General features: G+C 40.5%; 1 protein-coding gene across 3 annotated transcripts in view; it reads right to left on the bottom strand.

Annotated features, from left to right (window-relative positions):
- Positions 1-20,078, bottom strand: part of AK3 (adenylate kinase 3) — a 31,134-nt gene that overhangs the window by 2,777 nt on the left and 8,279 nt on the right. For 2 of the 3 annotated variants that reach the window (XM_045373213.3, XM_045373214.3), the window contains exons 2-4: positions 9,749-9,868; positions 4,861-5,033; positions 4,142-4,260 (exon numbers count right to left, since the gene is read on the bottom strand). In XM_045373213.3, the coding sequence (XP_045229148.1) occupies positions 4,142-4,260; positions 4,861-5,033; positions 9,749-9,868 (412 nt within the window). Of the gene's footprint in view, positions 1-4,141; positions 4,261-4,860; positions 5,034-9,748; positions 9,869-11,044; positions 11,088-20,078 lie in introns of all 3 variants that reach the window. The other variant, XM_045373215.3, reaches the window with a different exon arrangement.

Below are 20,078 nucleotides of genomic sequence, written 5' to 3'. Positions count from 1 at the left end.
TCTGGCTTATTACTTTATGAAAACAGGATCCCTCATACCTTTGCAGCCCTTCTTACTAGGTTTTCAGGGGTTTCACTAAGAACAAAAGTATTCCTTCTTGATACCTCATAAAATTCGCCACAGTTAACTTAAATATCACCCACTGTTTTCTTGGTAAGAAACATCTGCTAAGGAGGGAAATTATGCAAATACAGCATTCTTAGGGTATGAGAAACCCCCCTGCTTCTAAATTCACTGGCACCTGGTACAGCTTTCAAGGAAGCAAGCTTCTTAACTGTTGTAAGCCTCTTGAAGAGCCACTTTAAAAATCAAACCAGTGTCACAAGTGGGTTAATTACTGAGGGCACAATTGCAGGCACCTATTTGATCCTAAATCGTGGGTGAACATTTGTCATTTTAATTTCTGTGTAATAAAATGGAACCAGCTTCAACAACTGGTCCTCCAAAGAGTAAGGGCATCGTGTTGTTTGTAAACATAGACCAATTACAATGTCCCACAGCTAAGAGTTTTTTCTAAAACAACCAACAATACAACCATCAGCATTTTTAAATAACAATGCTATTACTAACATTCTTGCAAATAAACTTTCAGTTTTTAGTTAAGTCTCGCCCTAGTTCTATGTGTGGGAGCTGAGAATGAAAAGCTTGAATTAGGCCAGGTGTGGTGGCTCACGTCTGTAATCCCAGCACTTTGGAAGGCCAAGGAGGGTGGATCACTTGAGGTCAGGAGTTCAAGACCAGCCTGGCCAACATGGCAAAACCCTGTCTCTACTAAAAATACAAAAATTAGCTGCGCATGGTGGCACACGCCTGTAGTCCTAGCTACTGGGGAGGCTGAGGCACGAGAATCTCTTGAACCTGGGATGCAGAGGCTGCAGTGAACTGAGAGGGCACCACTGCACTCTAGCCTGACAGAGTGAGACTCTGTCTCAAAAAAGAAAGAGAGAGAGAGAGAGAGAGAGAGAGAGAGAGAGAGAGAAAGCAAAAGCAAAAGCTTGAATTAACAGCAAGAGGCAGCAAAAGCCAGAAGCAGCCTAGAAAGACTTCTCAGATATCTCCTAAGATAAGGACCCGCATCATTCACTTCATCTTCGCAGCCTTCCTTGACTGCCCTTCCTACCTTTTTTTTTTTGAGACAGGGTCTCACTCTGACACCTGCACTCTGGACTGCAGTGGTGCAATCAGAGATCACTGCAGTCTCGACCTGCTGGGTCCAAGCAATCCTCTTACCTCAGACTCCCCAGTAGCTGGGACTATAGGCGTGTGCCACCATGCCTGGCTAATTTTTGTTTTTTTATGTTTTGTAGAGACAGAGTTTCACCACGTTGCCCAGGTTGATCTTGAATTCCCGCCTCTTTGATCCTCTTGCCTTAGCCTCCCAAAGTGCTGGGATTATAGGCATGAGCCACCGTCCCAGGCCCCTTCCCATATTTTGATATTTTGACAGAACAAATCCCAACAACCCCTGGTACTTCACTGCATTGGGGGATTCTCTATTCATAGCCTTGCAGTGGTGGTGCTATCTGCCCAGCAACAATGCATTCTCCCTTCCTCTGGTTACTTTTGGGAAACAACCTCTCCATCAAACTCAGTTGACGAGGTTCAGGAGAGACTGTCGCCACTCCCCATCTTCAAGGATGGACATGATCAGAGCTAATCGATGCCAACCCCAAGACTTTTGCTGGCAAAAGAGGCTCTTTGTTGCTGGGGTTTCTGACTAGTAGGAGGTAAACTGGAAAGCTGAGGGGCTGCTACACAGGGACGGCACACCTGGGACTGAAGCCAACACAGAACAATGGAGCTGAGTGACTGAGGCCTGATGATAGGTGTTTTTGAACACCTGGACCCATCCATCTATCTGTGACTTTTTAGTTATATTACCAATAAATTCCCCTTTTGCTTAAGCTGGTGTGAATTAGGTTCTTAGTTAATATAAGCACATATCACATTGTATGATAAATACTGTTTACCCAGCTCCCCACCTCACCCACATACATAGTTTCTTGGAGCCTGACAGGGACTGGATCTAATTGTCTATGTGGACCAAGGGCCTACCACAGTGTCAAGAGAGTAAACAATAATTGCTGACAATGAATGATTTAATAGACACCAGGGCTGTTGTAGGACTTCCCAGGATCTCTCACTTAATTCCTTTAACAACCCTGTAAAGCAGATGCTATTTAATATTGCCTGACTTTACAAATAAGGGATTTGCAGCATGGAGGTTAAATAGCTTGCCTAGGGCAAAAGAGATGGTAATTTTCAGAACCAGTCTCATTAAACAAATGACAAAATTATAGTAACAGTTACTATAAAAAGTGGTTTGCCAACATAATTTTATGCTCCAGAGACAATTAAGATGGTTTGAAAGGTCAGGCATGGTGGCTTATACCTGTAATCCCAATGCTTTGGGAGGCCGAGGCACGAGGGTTGCTTGAAGCCAGGAGTTTGAGACTAGCCCGTGCAACATGGCAAGAGGCCCATCTCTAAAAAAAAATTTTTTTAATTGGCCAGGTGTGGTGGCACGGGCCTGTAGTCCTGGCTACTTGGGAGGCTGAGACAGGAGAATTGCTGGAGCCCAGGAGTTCAAGGCTGCAGTGAACTATGATAGAACCACTGCACTCCAGCCTGGGTGACAGAGTGAGACTCTGTCTCTAAAATAAATAAATAAATAAATAAATAAATAAATAAATAAATAAATGTTTGGAAATGGTTGCTTCAGATTTTTACTGCATACGTGCCCTATTACAACAATAATAATAATAGCTAACATTTCTATAGTGCTTTCTATGTGTCACAGAAAGTTACCCATATTAATCTTTTAACCCTTTATTCTCTTCCCCAATTTATAGAGGAAAAAACAGGCAGAGGTTAAGCAGAAGGTGAAGGTGAAGATGGTGAGCTGGGACTTGAACTTAGGTATTCTGGCTTCAGAGTCTGTGTTCTGCCCATGATACTGTTCTGCCCTGATCAGGATCAGTATTCAATAAGTACACAAATGAAAGGGGAGGCAGTAAATCCTCTGTAAGAAGTGGGAAGGCTCAGTAAGAAAACTGGACTATTTCTTAGCCTAAGTCAAATACTCATTCAGTACAGTTCCTGTATGTGTTGCAGACAAAACAATGTTAAAATGTAAGCTTTTAAAGACTGCTAGCCAATTACAGAGTCAGAGGGATTAGCCGCCATCTGACATTCTTCCACACCATAGCATCCTGTATTGGCAAATGTGGTGGGCAATATTAGGTTTGCCTTCCCAGCATTCATTCCAGCCCTCCCTCTGCTACCGACGATCCCCAGCTTACAATGATTCAATGCAGGGTTTTTCAGTTTTATGATGGTGCGAAAGCAACATGCATTCAGTAGAAATTGTACCTCGAGCACCTGTACGATCATTCTGCTTTTCAATTTCAGTACAATATTCAGCAAATTATGTGAGATATTCAACACTTTATTACAAAACAGGCTTTGTGTTAGATGATTTCGCCCAACTGTAGGCTAATCTAAGTGTTCTGAGCACGTTTAAGGCAGGCTAAGTTATGGTGCTTGGTATTTTCAAATTACAATGGATTTATCAGGACGTAATTTCATTGTAAATTGCGGAACATCTGCACATAGCAGAGTTTGGGTGAGACTGTCGCACTACCAACTCTAGATGTGGACTGGTCAGTGTAATTAGTGTAACCATTCCCACCCCAATGACTGGTTCTGCAGTGGGCAGTAACCCAAGCCTGTAACAGTAAGTGCCAGGCATTCCCTGACTGCAGTTCAAGTTGGCTCCATCTGAGTGGTGCTCTGGGCTTCTATTCACTGGAGGAAAGGTTACCCCTCAGCCCTTCATAGAAAAGGAAGCCCTGGCTGTTCCTGCAAATGTCTGCTACCATGCAGGAAGCCTAAGGACAAAGCCAATACACACAGGAAGGCAAAACCAAGAGAATGGCTACACTGATCAAACCCAGGTGTGACTGAAGCCCAACTTACCTTCTGGACTTCTGTTACACAAGTTAATGTATTTCCTTTATTACTTAAGCCCATGTGAACTGGGCCTTTTGGCATTTTAGCATTTCAGCTGTAGAGGAAGGAAAATCAAAACTAGACTTAGTGCACCACTATGCAAGAGAAGTTCTGAAAAGCAAAAACTCACTGGTAATATTCCAGGACTGGCTTTGTTTGGTCTTCATAAGCCTTTAGTCTCTTGATAACCGTCTCTGGTTTATCATCCTCACGCTGAATGAGAGGCTCCCCAGTCAGGTCATCAATGCCCTAAACAGGATTAGAAGAGACTAGTATCAGATATCATATTTCTGAAGGATATTTTCATAAGCAGTTCAATTATTTTTAAACAAACATCTCTGTGCAAGTACCAAGCACAAAAATGTGCTAACTTTTAAGTAAATGGAATTCAACCTCAAGAGAGATCATCGCAACAGAAACAGGGGACGCCAGTTTCATTTCCACAGTTATCAGTCACTTTAGCCTTAGAGTAAAAGGTTTTCTAAGCAGCCTCTAAGTAAGTTCGTATATATACAAAAAGATTCAGCTATAAACTGGGAATTTTAACTGCAAGTCCTAAATAAACCAAGGTGTTATGAATCTCTATCAGCCCAACTCCTAACACACTCCTTGGCAGAGTAGGAAATCAACAAATGTTTTTGAATGAGTAACAAACCCCTGTTGCTCCTGGGGCACCTTTAGCACCAAGCTCAGTGGACTATATCAGTCAACGATACCAAGTAACTTGAGAATATACCCTCGGGAGTTTTGGTCTGGCAGAAGATTTCCAAGTTCACTAAACTTATGTCTGTTAGGGCAAGAGGACTCAGGGACAGTATGCTATATGACAGTGCCACAACAACTACTCACCACAGTTTTGGGAGGGTTGAATTCAATGTTGTAGACTCGGCCACTGGCGGGATGAATCCAGCGAGCAGTAAGGCGTTGTTTAATGACCTCAAAGGGCACATTCAGGTTAATCACTGTGTCGATTTGATAAGCTCTGTCTAGGGCTTCTGCCTGTGCAAGGGTCCTTGGAAAACCTTTATAAAGTAAAAAAGAAAAAGAAAAAAGAAAGGAAGTATAGGTGGAGGGGGAGGTGGAGACAGAAGAAAGAAAAAGCATTAATGTTGGACAATCTGAACAAAAGGAATGAGGCTCACCAGGCAGGCTGATCACAGCTGCAGTGCAACTGTGATGGTGACCTGTCAACTTGACGAGGGCATGAGTGCCCAGATATTTGGCAAATATTATTCTGGGTATATCTGTCAGGCTGCTCTTACTATGAAATTATCATGTAAATAGGCAGACTGATAAAGTATATTGCCCTTCCTAATATGGGTGGGCCTTATCTAATCAATTTTAAGGCCTGAATAGAACAAAAGGCTGACCCTCACCCAAATAACAAAGAATTCCTCCTGCCTGCTACCTCTAACTGGGACACAGGACTTTTCCTGCCTTTAAACTCAAACTGAACTCATGATCTTCACTCAAATTCCAGAGGCTGGCCAGGTGCAGTGGCTCACGCCTGTAATCCCAGTATTTTGGGAGGCCGAGGAGGGCGGATCACCTGAGGTCAGGAGTTCAAGACCAGCCTAGCCAACATGGTGAAATCCCATCTCTAAAAAAATACAAAAATTAGCCGTGCATGATGGCAGGTGCCTGTAATCCCAACTAGTTGGGAGGCTGAGGTGGGAGAATCGCTTGAACCCGGGAGGGGAGGTTGCAGTGAACCAAGATCACACCATTGCACTCTGCCTGGGTGACAGAGCGAGACTCCTTCTCAAAAACTAACAAACACTCCAGAGGCTATTTCTGAAATACGACAAAATGAAACTAAAGTCCAGCTAAAGAAACACTATTAATGCAAAAGGTCAAAACCCTAACAGATAAGCAGATGTGTTATATAGCTAAACAATGTAGTTCAAAAATAGACAGGCAAATGTACCTGATGAGTGAATTCAGAAATACACCCAAACATATTAGGGAATTTAAAATAATACTTTGATCACAAACTTTTGACTTTGCAATGTTGTTACTAAGGACATTTTGTCCAGAATACCAGAAAAAAAATTAAAATTAGTAGAAATAATATATTTTCTTTTTTTTTTTTTTTTGAGACAGAGTCTTGCTCTGTCGCCCAGGCTGGAGTGCAGTGGCCGGATCTCAGCTCACTGCAAGCTCCGCCTCCCAGGTTTATGCCATTCTCCTGCCTCAGCCTCCCACGTAGCTGGGACTACAGGCGCCTGCCTCCTCGCCCAGCTAGTTTTTTTGTATTTTTTAGTAGAGACGGGGTTTCACCATGTTAGCCAGGATGGTCTCGATCTCCTGACCTCGTGATCCACCCGTCTCGGCCTCCCAAAGTGCTGGGATTACAGGCTTGAGCCACCGCGCCCAGCCAAAATAATATATTTTCAAAAATGACAAAAGTTAGGCCAGGCATGGTGGCTCACACCTGTAATACCAGCACTTTGAGAGGCTAAGGCAGGAGGATTCCTTGAGCCCAGGAGTTTGAGACCAGCCTGGGCAACATAGCAAGACCCCTTCTCTATAAATAAAAACATCAACAAAATAGCCAGGCATAGTGGCACATGCCTGTGGTCCCAGCTACTCAGAAGGCTGAGGCAGGAGGATCGCCTGAGCTCAGGAGATCAAGGCTGCAATAAGCCATGATGACACTGCTGTACTCCAGCCTGGTGACAGAGCAAAACACTGTCTCCATTAAAAAAAAAAAAAAAAAAAAAAAGTTAAAACTGCACATGCATAATTTGTTAGAGCAAAAATAATGTCTGAAAAATTACGTTTTCTTATTAACAATGAAATGTGGAAAAACAGACCTTATAATGTGCTAAAATGACAGTGATAATGACTAAAACTATACCCAGGAAACCTGGATTTGGGAGAAATAATAGCCCCCAAAGAAAGCTTATAATGGCAAAATCTCAATCTATATAATTTTATAAAATAAAAATATTATAAAATTTACACTGAAGTAAGTCATCCTGGTGAAAACAATTTTAGTACATTTAATAATAATAAATGGAGTTTAACAGCTAAATCTTGAGCACTTTCTAGATGCAAAGTACTGTATGTGAAATGTTTTACAAGGATCATTTCTTTTAACCATCATAACAACCCTAAGAGACATACTTTATTATTCCCACTTTATGAATGAGGAAACTGAGGTACAGTGAGGCTAGGTAACTTACTTTAGCTCACAAAGCTCACAAAGTGATGGAAGTGGAATTTGAACACAAGCTGTCTTACCCAAATGTTCCTCAGTAGATTAGTCAAATTATGATACAGACACAAAATGCAAGCCCATGCATCTTTTATTTCATGAGGCAAATCTATGTGTTAAATATAGATTTATTCAATGAAAAAGCAAAATGCAAAACATGGTATGTGTATGTGTGTATGTATTATACAAAAATATATATAACAATATTAGATACTACTTGTGGGGAGGGGAGCTAGAAACTTAACTCACATCTTATACCAAATATAGTAGCATCTGTGGGTTCCACATCTGGGCATTCAACCAACTTCAGATCAAAAGTATTCAGAAAAAAAAAATGGATAGTTGCACCTGTACTGAAGATGTAGACTTATTTTTCTTGTCACTATTCCCTAAATAATACATTATAACAACTCTTCACATAGCAATTACATTGTATTAGATATTACAAGAAATCTGGAGATGATTTAAAGTACACCGGAGGCTAAGCAGATGTTACATGCAAACACTACACCATTTTATATAAGGAACTTGAGCATGCATGGATTTGGTATCCACAGGAGGTGGATGGAATCGATACCCCTGAGGCTACTGAGGGACAACTGTACATTTCTGAATGTGTATGTATATGTTTTTAAATCACTAATTATGCAAAAAATCCTGATGAATTACATACCAAGAAATTAAAAGTAATTGTTACTAAAGGATGCGATCATTAAGGATTTTGAGCCTCTCTGTGAAACATTTACAACTTTCTTAATTTTTTAAAAGGAAAAGGTATTTTTGCAATAGAACAATGACAAAATCACAAACATTAGTGCTTCACATTCCCGGCCTGTCCCATCTGGCTCAGTCTTTGGCTTTCCCCCGAGACCCTTACTGCTTACTGTGGGTTGGTGTCATGCATGACTTGACACTTTCCTGGGGCAGCATCACCAACCTACCTTAGTTTACCTTCTTCCTGCTGCCAAAGATGACCTGTCTCTCCACCCATGTAATCCTACTCATTCCTCAAGACCTCCCACAAACGGGAATGTTTTTCAGGCCCTTCCATCTCATAAAGAAGCAAGATTTTTCATTAAACTTTTTAAAACAAAATTTTTAATTCTGAACCATACAACATATTTTGTTTTAAAAAGGGGAAGAGGCCAGGTGTGATGGCTCATACTTGTAATCCCAGCACTTTTGGAGGGCAGATTACTTGAGGCCAGGAGTTTGAGACCAGTCTGGCTGACATAGTGAAACCCTATCGCTACTAAAAATACAAAAATTAGCCACGTGTGGCGGTGGGCACCTGTAATCCCAGCTACTCAGGAGGCTGAGGCAGGAGAATCACTTGAACTGGGGAGGAGGAGGTTGCAGTGAGAGATCACGCCATTGCACTCCAGCCTGGGCAACAGAGCCAGGCACTGTCTCAACTGAAAAGAAAAAAAAAAACTGCCTACCTCTCCACTACATTACTCCCTGTTCACATCAAATTCTTTTTTTCTTTTCTGAGACGGAGTCTCGCTCTGTCACACCGGCTGGAGTGCAGTGGTGCGATCTCGTTTCACTGCAAGCTCCGCCTCCTGGTTCAAGCAATTCCCCTGTCTCAGCCTCCCAAACAGCTGGGGTTACAGGTGTGCGCCATCACGCCCGGCGAATTTTTGTATTTTTAGTAGAGATGGGGTTTCACCATGTTGGCCAGGCTGGTCTTGAACTCCTGACCTCAGGTGATCCACCCACCTTGGCCTCCCAAAGTGTTGGAATTACAGGCGTGAACTACTGCTTCTGGTCCACATCAACTTCTAATTTACCTTTTAGCACTTATATCTGGGCTTATCCAAGTTTTCGTTTACTTGATTACTACTTGTCTTCTACTAGAATGTACTTTCCACAAGGACAAGGACTTCAGAACCTTCTTAGATAAAGCAAGCAAGTCAGGGCTGCAGGGCTTGGTGAGGGCAGCACTGAGTGCATGCATGCCTGTGTGCAAAGGTGGGTGAATGGGGTTGAGTAGGAGAGAAGACTAGATTAGCTACCCTCTTCCAAAAAAGGATATTATGACTCAGATCTTCTTGAAGAAAAGGCTTATCCCAAGTTTATCCCAGTTTTAGTGAGAACTCTGGACTCAACTGAAACAAATCTCGTGTCCTCTCTATATTAACAAAACTAAAAATCAACCTACCCTCAAGGATTCTGCCATACCTCTGGCTAGAGAAAGTTTACAGATTATTGTAAATTACTCTTGGGTCCTGCTTCTTCTGTGGTGATCCTCCCATATCACAGAATATTATCAAAGAAAGGGGAAAGGAACTAAAGTTATAACTGATGGGATCTTAGAAATCATGCAATTCACTTCCCTCTTTCCATTTGGATATAGAACTGGTCCCAGAGAAGAAGACCGGTTTCAGGATAGTCCCAAGCACCCCTCTCCTGCAAACGCCATCCTTGAAGTCCGTCTGAAGCTCATGAAATGCTCATTCTCCTGTCAGCACTCATTATTTTGGGCAGGTGAAATGCTCACGACACTCCACTTACCATCCAACAGCCAGCTATACTGGGTGAGATTTTTCAGCTCATGAAGGGCCAGCCGAGTCATGACATCATCTGGGATGAGTTTCCCTTGGTCAATGAAAGCCTTGGCTAACACGCCAATTTCTACAGCAAAGGGGGAAAAAAATCAGTAAGTGCATTTGTTTTATCCCATTCCAGGCACCTCGGAATGAGTTGCCCAAAGGGGAAGTCTGTATGGCATACTTATGTGAAAATGTGCATCACCAACTTTTCTGATAAAAACAAAGGCTTTTATTTTCTACCAGAAAAAACTATGAAATAGCCGAAATTATTTTCTTTTAAAATAAGAATTTGAAATCATCATTATTCTGAATGATTCAGTTTAAATGCCTGCTATCATGTTATTGTAGAGACTTTTCCAATCCTGTAAAACAGGTGCTGCTATTGTGACACAGTTCCATTTTTAACCAGATTAGCATTGTGATTATGTCATATTTTTATTAACAAAACACTCTGGAAAATGATTTATGAACAATTTAATAATATTACCTACAACTATATGTCACTCTTATGCAAGAGCATTTTAATTTCTTCATGTTCCCTTACCAAACTATTTCTATCCTTCAGAACTGTAATACCATCATAATCTGCATATCTACAATTTTATGTTCTTTTTGTCACTTAGCATTATTTAGTAAATACTTTTCAGTAGTTTTATATAGTTGTTTCAGGTAACGATATTACACTCCAAATATATTTAGAAATAAATATATAAAAATACACTTTATTACAGCAGTACTGTTGGACATTTAAATTGTGTAAATTAGTCTTGATTTTTCCTCATCACCAAAGACTCTTGTTTTTTTGCTTTTCTTTTTTTTTTTATTTCTCTTTGGGATTGTTTGCAATGAATAAATTCCCAGATGTCAGATTAAAGGGTCAAGGTATATATGAACATTCTCCTAACTCTTGGTATGAATTGCCATACTGACCCCAAAACAGATTCTAAATTGTCAGATTCATGAAACTTTAGGCTTTTAACTAAGAACAGTAACTGCATGGACACAGGCTGTCATGTGGCAGGTGTGCTGCTGGATTTGCAGACTGCACTTAGAAGAGGGTTTGGTAGATGTAGAGCTCAGGACACACTGAAACAGCCTTATATTAATGTGTGAACTTCTTTGTCTCCAGGCTTTTGACCACTGCTCTCGGGAGGGAGAGCTTCAACCTCATCAACAGCATTTGGGAAAAAAAATGTAAAAACATGCAATTCTCTAGGGCCAACTCCCAAAAAAACCTGTTATTGGCCTCTCCCCTCACCTCTCACTCTTCAGGCCAAGCCCTCTTCTAAATCCCCAACCAGCTGCAACAGATGGGTTAGAAGATGGGGTTAATTAATAAAGTACTTAATTTTATCAGTATATGAACAAGCGGTAAGAAAAGATTCTCTTGCCACTTCTATATAATATTAGAGATTCTAGCCAAGGCAATTAGTCCAGAAAAGGAAATAAAAAGCATCCAGAAAAAAAGAAGTAAACCTATGTCTAAAGCCAAGGGTTTGAGACCAGTCTAGGCAACATGGTGAGACCCCATCTCTACAAAAGATTTAAAAATTAGCTGGGTGTGGTGGCACATGGCTATAGTCTCAGCTGCTCAGGAGACTGACGCGGGCGGATTGCTTGAGCCAGGAGGTCAAGGCTACAGTGAGCCATGATCATGCCACTGCACTCCAGCCTGGGCAACAGAGTGAGACCCTGTCTCAAAACAAAAAACAAAAAACAAAAAAAAATATAGAATTGAAAGTCCAGAAATAACCTTAAAATTTATAGTAAACTGATTTTTAATAGGATGCCAAAATAAATGAAGAAAAAGTAGTCTTTTTAACAAATGCTCCTGGGACAAATAAATATCCAGATGAAAAAGAAAGAAGTTGGACCTCTACTATGTATACAAGTTAACTCAATATAGGTCATAAACCTAAATGTAAGCGCTAAAGCTACTAAACCTTTTTTTTTTTTTTTTTTTTTTTTTTGAGATGGAGTCTCACTCTTGTCGCCCAGGCTGAAGTGCAATGATGTAATCTTGTCTCACTGCCAACTCCCCCTCCCAGGTTCAAGTGATTCTCTTGCCTCAGCCTCCCAAGCAGCTGGGATTACAGGCGCCCACCACCATGCCCAGCCAATTTTTGTATTTTTAGCAGAGACAGGGTTTCACCATGTTGGCCAGGCTTGAACTCCTGACCTCATGATCTGCCCGCCTTGGCCTCCCAAAGTGCTGGGATTACAGGTGTGAGCCACTGTGTCCAGCCTAAAAACTCTTAACAGAAAACACACATATAAATCTTCATCACTATGCATTAGGCAATGGTTTCTAGATATCAAACCAAGAACACAACTAACAAAGGAAAAAAAATAGATACATTAGACTTCATTAAAATTAAAAACTTTGTGCTTCAAAAAACACCATTAAGAAAGTGAGGCCGGGTGCAGTGGCTCCTGCCTGCAATCTCAGCACTTTGGGAGGCTGAGGTGGGCGGATCACCTGAGGTCAGGAGTTCAAGACCAGCCTAGCCAATATGGTGAAACCCTATCTCTTAAAAAAGAAAAGAGAAAAGAAAAGAAAAGAAGTGAAAAGACAATGCATAGCATGGGATGGAAGAGAAATTTTGCAAATCATGTATCTGGTAAGGAATTGTATCTAGAACATCTAAAGAACTCTCACAACTCAACAATTTAAAAAAATTTTAAATGGGCATAGGATCTGAATACACATTTCTTCAAAGAAGATATACAAATGGCCAATAAGCGCATGAACACATGATCAACATCCTTAATCATTAGGGAAATCAAATGAAAGCCACAATGAGATACCACTTCACATTCACGAACATGGTTATAGTCAAAAAGACACATACAGGCCTACCCTGGAGATATTGTGGGTTTGGTTCCAGACCACCACAATAAAGTGAATATGTGAGTCACACAAATTTTTTGGTTTCTCAGTGCATATAAAAGTTATATATTTACATTACATTGTAGACTATTAAGTGCAATAGCATTATGTCTAAAATAACAATGTACCTACCTTAATTTAAAATAGTTTTATTGCTAAAAAATGTTAATGATCATCTGAGCCTTCAGCGAGTCTTAATCTTTTTGCTGGTGGAGGGTCTTGCCTCCATGGCTGATGGCTGCTGACTGATCAGGGTAGAGGTTGCTAAACGATGAGGTGGCTATGACAATTGCGTAAAAGAAGACAACAATAAAGTCTGCCTCATCAACTGACTCTTCTTTTCACCAAAAACTTCTCTGATGCATGTAGTGTTGTGGGATAGTATTTTATCCACAGTAGAACTTCTTTCAAAACTGTAGTCTATCCTCTCAAACCCGCTGCTCCTTTTTCAACTAAGTTTAAGTCATATTCTAAATCCTTTGTTGCCATTTGAATAATGCTCACAGCATCTTCACCAGGACTAGACTCTATCTCAAGAAACCACGTTCTTTGCCCATTCATTAGAAGCAACTCCTCATCCATTCAAGTTTTATCATGAGATTGCAGCAATCCAGTCACATCTTCAGGCTCCACTTCTAATTCCAGTTCTCTTGCTGTTTCCACCATATGTGTAATTACTTCCTACACTGAAGGCCTGAACCCCTTAACGTCATCCATGAGGGTTGGAATCAACTTCTTCCAAACTCCTGTTAATGTTGACACTTTGACCTTCTTCCTGAATCATGAGTGTTCTTCCTGGCATCTAGAATGGCGCATCCATTCCCTAAGTTTTCCTATTTACTTTGCCCAAATCCATCAGAGGAATCACTATCTATACAGCAGCTGAACCTTATGAAATGTATTTTTTAAATAATAAAACTTGACAGTTGCAATTACTCCTTGATCCAAGGGCCACAGAATGGATGTTATGTCAGCAGGCATGAAAACATGAATTTCCTTGTGTATCTCCAGCAGAGCTTTTGGGTGACCAGGTGCATTGTCAATGAGCAGTAATATTTTCAAATGAATCTTTTTCTCTGAACAATAGTTCTCAACAGTGGGCTTCAAATAGTCAGTAAACCATGCTATAAACAGATGTGCTGTCATCCAGGCTTTGTCATTCCATTTACAGAGCACAGGCAGGGCAGATTTAGATAATTCTCAAGGCCCTAGGATTTCTGGAATGGTAAATAAGCATTGGCTTCAACTTAAAGTCACCAGCGGCATTAGTCCCTAGCAAGAGAGTCAGCCTGTCCTTTGAAGCTTTGAAGTCAAGCATTGACTTCTCTTCTCCAGCAATGGAAGTCCTAGATGGCATTTTTTTCCAATGCAAGGCTGTTTTGTTTACATTGAAAATCTGTTTGTTAGTGTAGACACCTTCATCAATGATCTTAGCTAGATTTTTCTGGATAACTTGCTGCAGCTTCTGCATCAGCACTTGCACTTTCATGTTACAGAGACAGCTTCTTTCCTTAAACCTCATGAACCAACCTCTGGTAGCTTCAAATTTTTCTTCTGCAGCTTCAACACATCTCTCAGCCTTCACTGAATTGAAGAGAATTAGGGCCTTGCTCTGGATTGAGCTTTGGCTTAAGGGATGATGTGGCTGGTTTGATCTTCTATCTAAACCACTCAAGCTTTCTCCGTATCAGCAACAAGGTTGTTTCACTTTCTTGTGCTCCAGTGTTCACTGGAGCAGCATTTTTAATTTCCTTCAAGGTCTTCCTTTGCATTTACAACTTGGCTAACTGGTGCAAGAAGCCTAGTTTCAGCCTGTCTTGGTTTTCAACATGTCTTCCTCGCTAAGCTTAATCATTTCTAGCTTTTGATTTAAAGTGAAAGATGTGCCACTCTCTTCCTTTAACTTGAACACTTAGAGGTCACTGTAGGGTTATTAATTGGCCTAATTTCAATATTGTGGTGTCTCAGGGAATAGGGAGGCTCGAGGAGAGGGAGACAGACAAGGGAATGGCTGGTTAGTGGAGCAGTCAGAACACACACAACATTTATCAATTAAGTTTGCCATCTTATATGGGTGTAGTTCATGGCACCCCAAAACAATTACAATAGTAACATCAAAGATCACTGATCACAGATCACTTTAACAGATATGATAATAATGAAAATATTTTAAATATTGCAAAAGTTACCAAAAATGTGAAACAGAAATGGGAAAGGAGCACATATTAGAAAAACGGGGCCAACAGCCTTGCTCGACACCGAGTTGCCACAAAACTTAGATTTGTTAAAAAAAAAAAATACAGTACCTGTGAGGCACAATAAAACAATATATGCCTTTAAAAACAAGTGTTAGGCCGGGCACGGTGGCTCATGCCTGTAATCCCAGCACTTTGGGAGGCCGAGGCAGGCGGATCACTTTGAGGTCAGGAGTTCGAGACCATCCTGACCAACGTGGTGAAATGCTGTCTCTACGAATAATACAAAAATTAGCCGGCTGTGGTGGCATATGCCTGTAGTCCCAGCTACCAGGGAGGCTGAGGCAGGAGAATTGCTTGAACCTGGGAGGCGGAGGTTGTAGTGAGCTGAATCGCACCACTGCACTCCAGCCTGGGCGACAGAGTGAAACTGTGTCTCAAACAAAAAAATAAATAAAAACAAGTGTTGGTAAGAATGTCGAGAAACTATAACCCTCATACATTGCTAGTAGGATTATAAAGTGGTGTAGCCAATTTGTAAAACAGTGTGGTAGTTTTTTTAAAGGTTGAACACAGTTACCAAGCCCTGCAAGGTGGCTCACACCAGCAATCCCAGCACTTTGGGAGGCCAAAGCAGGAATTTCACTTGAGGCCAGGAGTTCAAGACTAGCCTGGGCAACACAGCAAGACCATGTCTCTACAAATAAATTTTGTTTGTTTGTTTTTGAGACGGAGTTTTGCTCCTGTTGCCCAGGCTGGAGCACAATAGCACTATCTTGGCTCACTGCAACTTCTGCCTCCTGGGTTCAAGTGATTCTCCTGCCTCAGTCTCCCGCGTAGCTGGGGTTACAGGCATGCACCACCACGCCTGGCTAATTTTGTATTTTTAATAGAGATGGTGTTTCACCATGTTCGTCAGGCTGGTCTCGAACTCCTGACTTTGGGTGATACACCCACCTCTGCCTCCCAAAGTGCTGGGATTACAGGCGTGAGCCACCACATCCAGCTTAAATAAAATTATTTAAATTAGCTGGGTGCTTGGCATGTGTTTCTAGTTCCAGTTACTCAGGAGGTTGAGGCAGGAGGATCACTTGAGCCCAGGAGCTCAGTGCTGCAGTGAGCCATGATCGCACAACTGTACTCCAGCCTGGGTGACAGAGCAAGACCCTGTCTCGGGAAAAAAAAAAAAAAAAAGACAGTTACCATAAGAGATAGCAATTCCTCCCCTTGCTATATGCCCATGAGAAATAAAAACATATGGCCAGCTATGGTGGCTCATGCCTGTAATCCCAACATTTTGCGAGTCAAGGCAGCAAGATTTCTTGAGCCTGAGAGTTCCTGACCAGCCTGGGCAACACAGCAAGACCCTACATCTAAATCAAAAAAATACGGGCATGGTGGTGCACACCTGTAGTCCCAGCTACTTGGGAGGTTCAGGTGGGAGGATCACTTGGGCCTAGGAGTTCAAGGCTGCTGCTGTTGAGTTACGATTGCATCACTGCACTCCAGCCTGGGTGACAAAGAGAGACTGTGTCTCTTAAAAAGAAAAAAAAGAAAGAAAGAAAAAGAAATATGTCTACACAAAAACTTGTAAATGAATGTTCATAGTGGCATTATTTAAAATAACCAAGAAGTAGAAACAACTCAAATGTCCATCAACTGATGAACAGATAAATAAAACGTGATATATCAAGACAATGGAATATGATTCAGCAAAAAAAGAAATGAAGTACTGATACATGTTACAGCATAGATGAACCTTCAAACATGCTCAGTGAAAGAAGACACAAAAGACTACATATCGTATGATTCCATTTGCATAACATGTTTAGAATAGGCAAATCTATAGAGATGGAAAGAAGATTAGTAGTTGCCAAAGGCTGGGAGGGTTGGGGAGAAATGGGTAATGACTGCTAATGAGAACAGGGTTTCTTTTTGGAGCGATAAAAATGTTCTAAAATTGACGGAGGTGATGGTTTCACAACTTTGGATACACTAAAAATCACTGAATCATACACTTTACAAGGAGTAACTGTATGGTATGTGAATTAAATCGATGTTGTTTTTTAAAAAATAGAACAGATGAAAAATTCCCAGTAAGAAAAAAAATTTAAAAACACTCATAGTCTCATCACTACTCAGAGATAATTATTGTTAATGATAATATAAAAATTTTCATTGCCTGTGATCCCAGCTATTCAGGAAACTGAGGTGAGAGGATTGCTTGAGCCCAGGAGGTCAAGGCTGCAGTGAGCCATGATTGCACTACTGCACTCCAGACTTGGTGACAGAGCAAGACCTTGTCTCAGGAAAAACAAAAACAAAACAAAAACCAGGTATTTTTTAGTTTTGTTAACGTATAGATAGATAATCCTACGTGTAGTCTAGTAATCTGTTTTTCATTTATCACGAACTTTTTTTATGTTTGTATGATTTAATTAGAACAAGAAAGACATTGAGAATAGATTATCTTTAACATTCCAAAGAGATTTTTGTGTGATGAGAAAGAATTGTTATTTTTCTCTTTTATGTGTTAAATATATTATCTTGTATACGGTTATTGTGAAAAAATCTATTTTTAAATTGCAGTATTGAATGGAAGTTACATGAGTTTTTACCTTCTCAATTATAATTGCTCTGTGAACTTTCACTTTGATCATTATGGACCCAGTTTGAATGCCTGACTGATCAAGACTGCTACCTGATCTGTACATCTTTTGATTGCCTTACTTGGCTGAAAGGATGGTCTTGTAACTGTTGATGTTGGTTTTAGCTACTGATATTGTCACTCTTTTTCAAATGTAAAGTGTTTTTATTTTATTGTTCTTGTTGTTGTTTTATAATTTTTATTATATTTTCAGGGGTACATGTGCAGGTTTGTTACACAGGTGAACTTGTGTTGTAGGAGTTTGTTGTACAGACTATTTCATCACCCAGGTATTAAGCCTAGTACCCATTAGTTATTTTTCCTGATCCTCTCCCTCCTCCCTGCCTCTATCCTCTGAAAGGTCCCAGTGTGAATTGTTCCCCTCTATGTGTCCATGTGTTCTCATCATTTAGCTCCCACTTATAAGTGAGAACATGAGGTATTTGGTTTTCTCTTCCTGCGTTAGTTTGCTAAGGATAATGGCCTCCAGCTTCATCCATGTCCCTGCAAAGGACATAATCTTGTTCTTTTTTATGGCTGCACAGTACTTCATGGTATATATATAATGAACATATTTCTATATCAATAAGCATTTATCCACAATATTTATTAAAACCTGGAGCCTATAATGCTTCAGTTGAAGCTTATTAAAAAAAAAAAAGACTTAACTCCCTAATTCCGAGTCTAAGCAGTTTGCATACTACCTTTCAAATATATTTACCCCCTCCCAAAATTATATGCAAAGACAACCAGCATGTTCTCTGGAGATATGGTAAAGTTTTATCCATTTGATTACCTACATTTAATATTACATCTTAACAGACTCCTCATAAAAATTCTAGAGTGGACCCCTGAACGACATGGGTTTGAACTGCATGGGTCCACCTGTGCCTCTGCCACCCTTGAGACAACAAAACTGACCCCTCCTCTTCCTCAGTCTACTTGACATGAAGACAATGGGGATGAAGATCTTTATGATGATCCGCTTCCATTTAACAAACAGTAAATATATTTTCTTATGATTTTCGTTTTTAGAGACAGGGTCTCGCTCTGACACCCATGCTGGACTGCAGTGGTGTGATCATAGCTTACTGAAGCTTCGATTTGCTGGGTTCAAGTGATCCTCCCACCTCAACCTCCCAAGTAGCTGGGAAAACAGGCACATGCCACAATGCCCGGCTAATTTTTTTTTTATTTTTTGTAGAGATGGAGTCTTGTGATCCTCCCATCTTGGCCTCCCAAAGTGCTAGGATTACAGGCATGAGACACTGCACATGGCTGATAATTTCTTAATAACATTTTCTTTTCTCTCGCTTGCTTTATTATAAGAATACAGTATACAATACATATATCATATAAAATATGTGTGAATCAACTGTGTATGTCATTGGTAAGGCTTCTGGTCAACGGTAGGATATTTAAGTTTTGGGGATGTCAGAAGTTACACGTGGATTTTCGACTACACTAGGAATCAGCAGCCCTAACCCGGAAGTTGTTCAAGGCCAACTATATTTCCTTTTTTGATTCAAAAATTAACAAATGTGGGCACTTCCACAAAACACAAAAGGCAGTTCAAAAGTAAATTATTTATAATAAGCTAATTTTCTACAATGTTATACACAAAAATAAGAAAAGAAGGTTAGAGAAAGGGAAACTCAAAACCAACTTTTGAGGATAATAACTAGAAATCCTAAAACATGGAGACATTACTATGAGAAATAAACCTTTATATTACATAAAAAGTCATTTTAAATTCTGTAGCTCCCTTTAAAGTTCATGTTACCCAAATCAACCACACCTCATATCTGAATAAGCTTATTCAAACTTACTGTTTGAGCAGTTATGAAGCACAAAAGAGGGACCTGACCAAACTGTAAATAACAGTTCTCTCTCTCTCTCTTTTTTTTTTTTTCAAAGAGCCAATGCAGTGGCATGTTTATAACTCACTGCAGTCTCAAACCCCTGGGCTCAAGCGATCCTCCCAGCTTAGCCTCCCAAGTAGCTAGGGCTACAGATAAGCACCATCATGCCTGGCTAATTTATTTATTTATTTATTTTATAGAGATAGGGGTCTCACTATGTTGCCCAGGCTGGTCTCAAACTCCTGGACTCTAGTGATCCTCCTGCCTTAGCATCCTAAATTGCTGGGATTACAGGGGTGAGCCACCCCCCAACCAGCAGTTCTCTTTCACATGTGCCAAGAGAAAAGGCTACAGAGAATTAACCTAGTTCCTGCCAAAATTGCTTTTAAAATCATTATAAATGACATAAAACTTAACTTTAAAACTGTGTTGAAACAAAATAAAACTAGGAGAATATCAGGAAATTAAATGATAGCTTTATGCCCTATCATGGGCTTGTAAAAAAACTTTTCTCAAATAATAAACACTTGAGTCAACAAAGTGGTTACCTCTGGGAAGCAGGAAGGAGATGTGCATGGAAGGGGAACTGGAAGGCCCCCAAAGTCCTTGTTTCCCTCTGGTGACACGTAAATGATGTTCGTTTTATTATTCTTCTAACCATACATAGACCTTGTAATACTCTGATGCATGGAATATTT

Source organism: Macaca fascicularis, chromosome 15 (assembly GCF_037993035.2).
Source record: "Macaca fascicularis isolate 582-1 chromosome 15, T2T-MFA8v1.1".
In the NCBI taxonomy this organism is placed as follows: Eukaryota; Metazoa; Chordata; class Mammalia; order Primates; family Cercopithecidae; genus Macaca; species Macaca fascicularis.
This window is presented reverse-complemented; position numbering and strand designations above follow the sequence as displayed.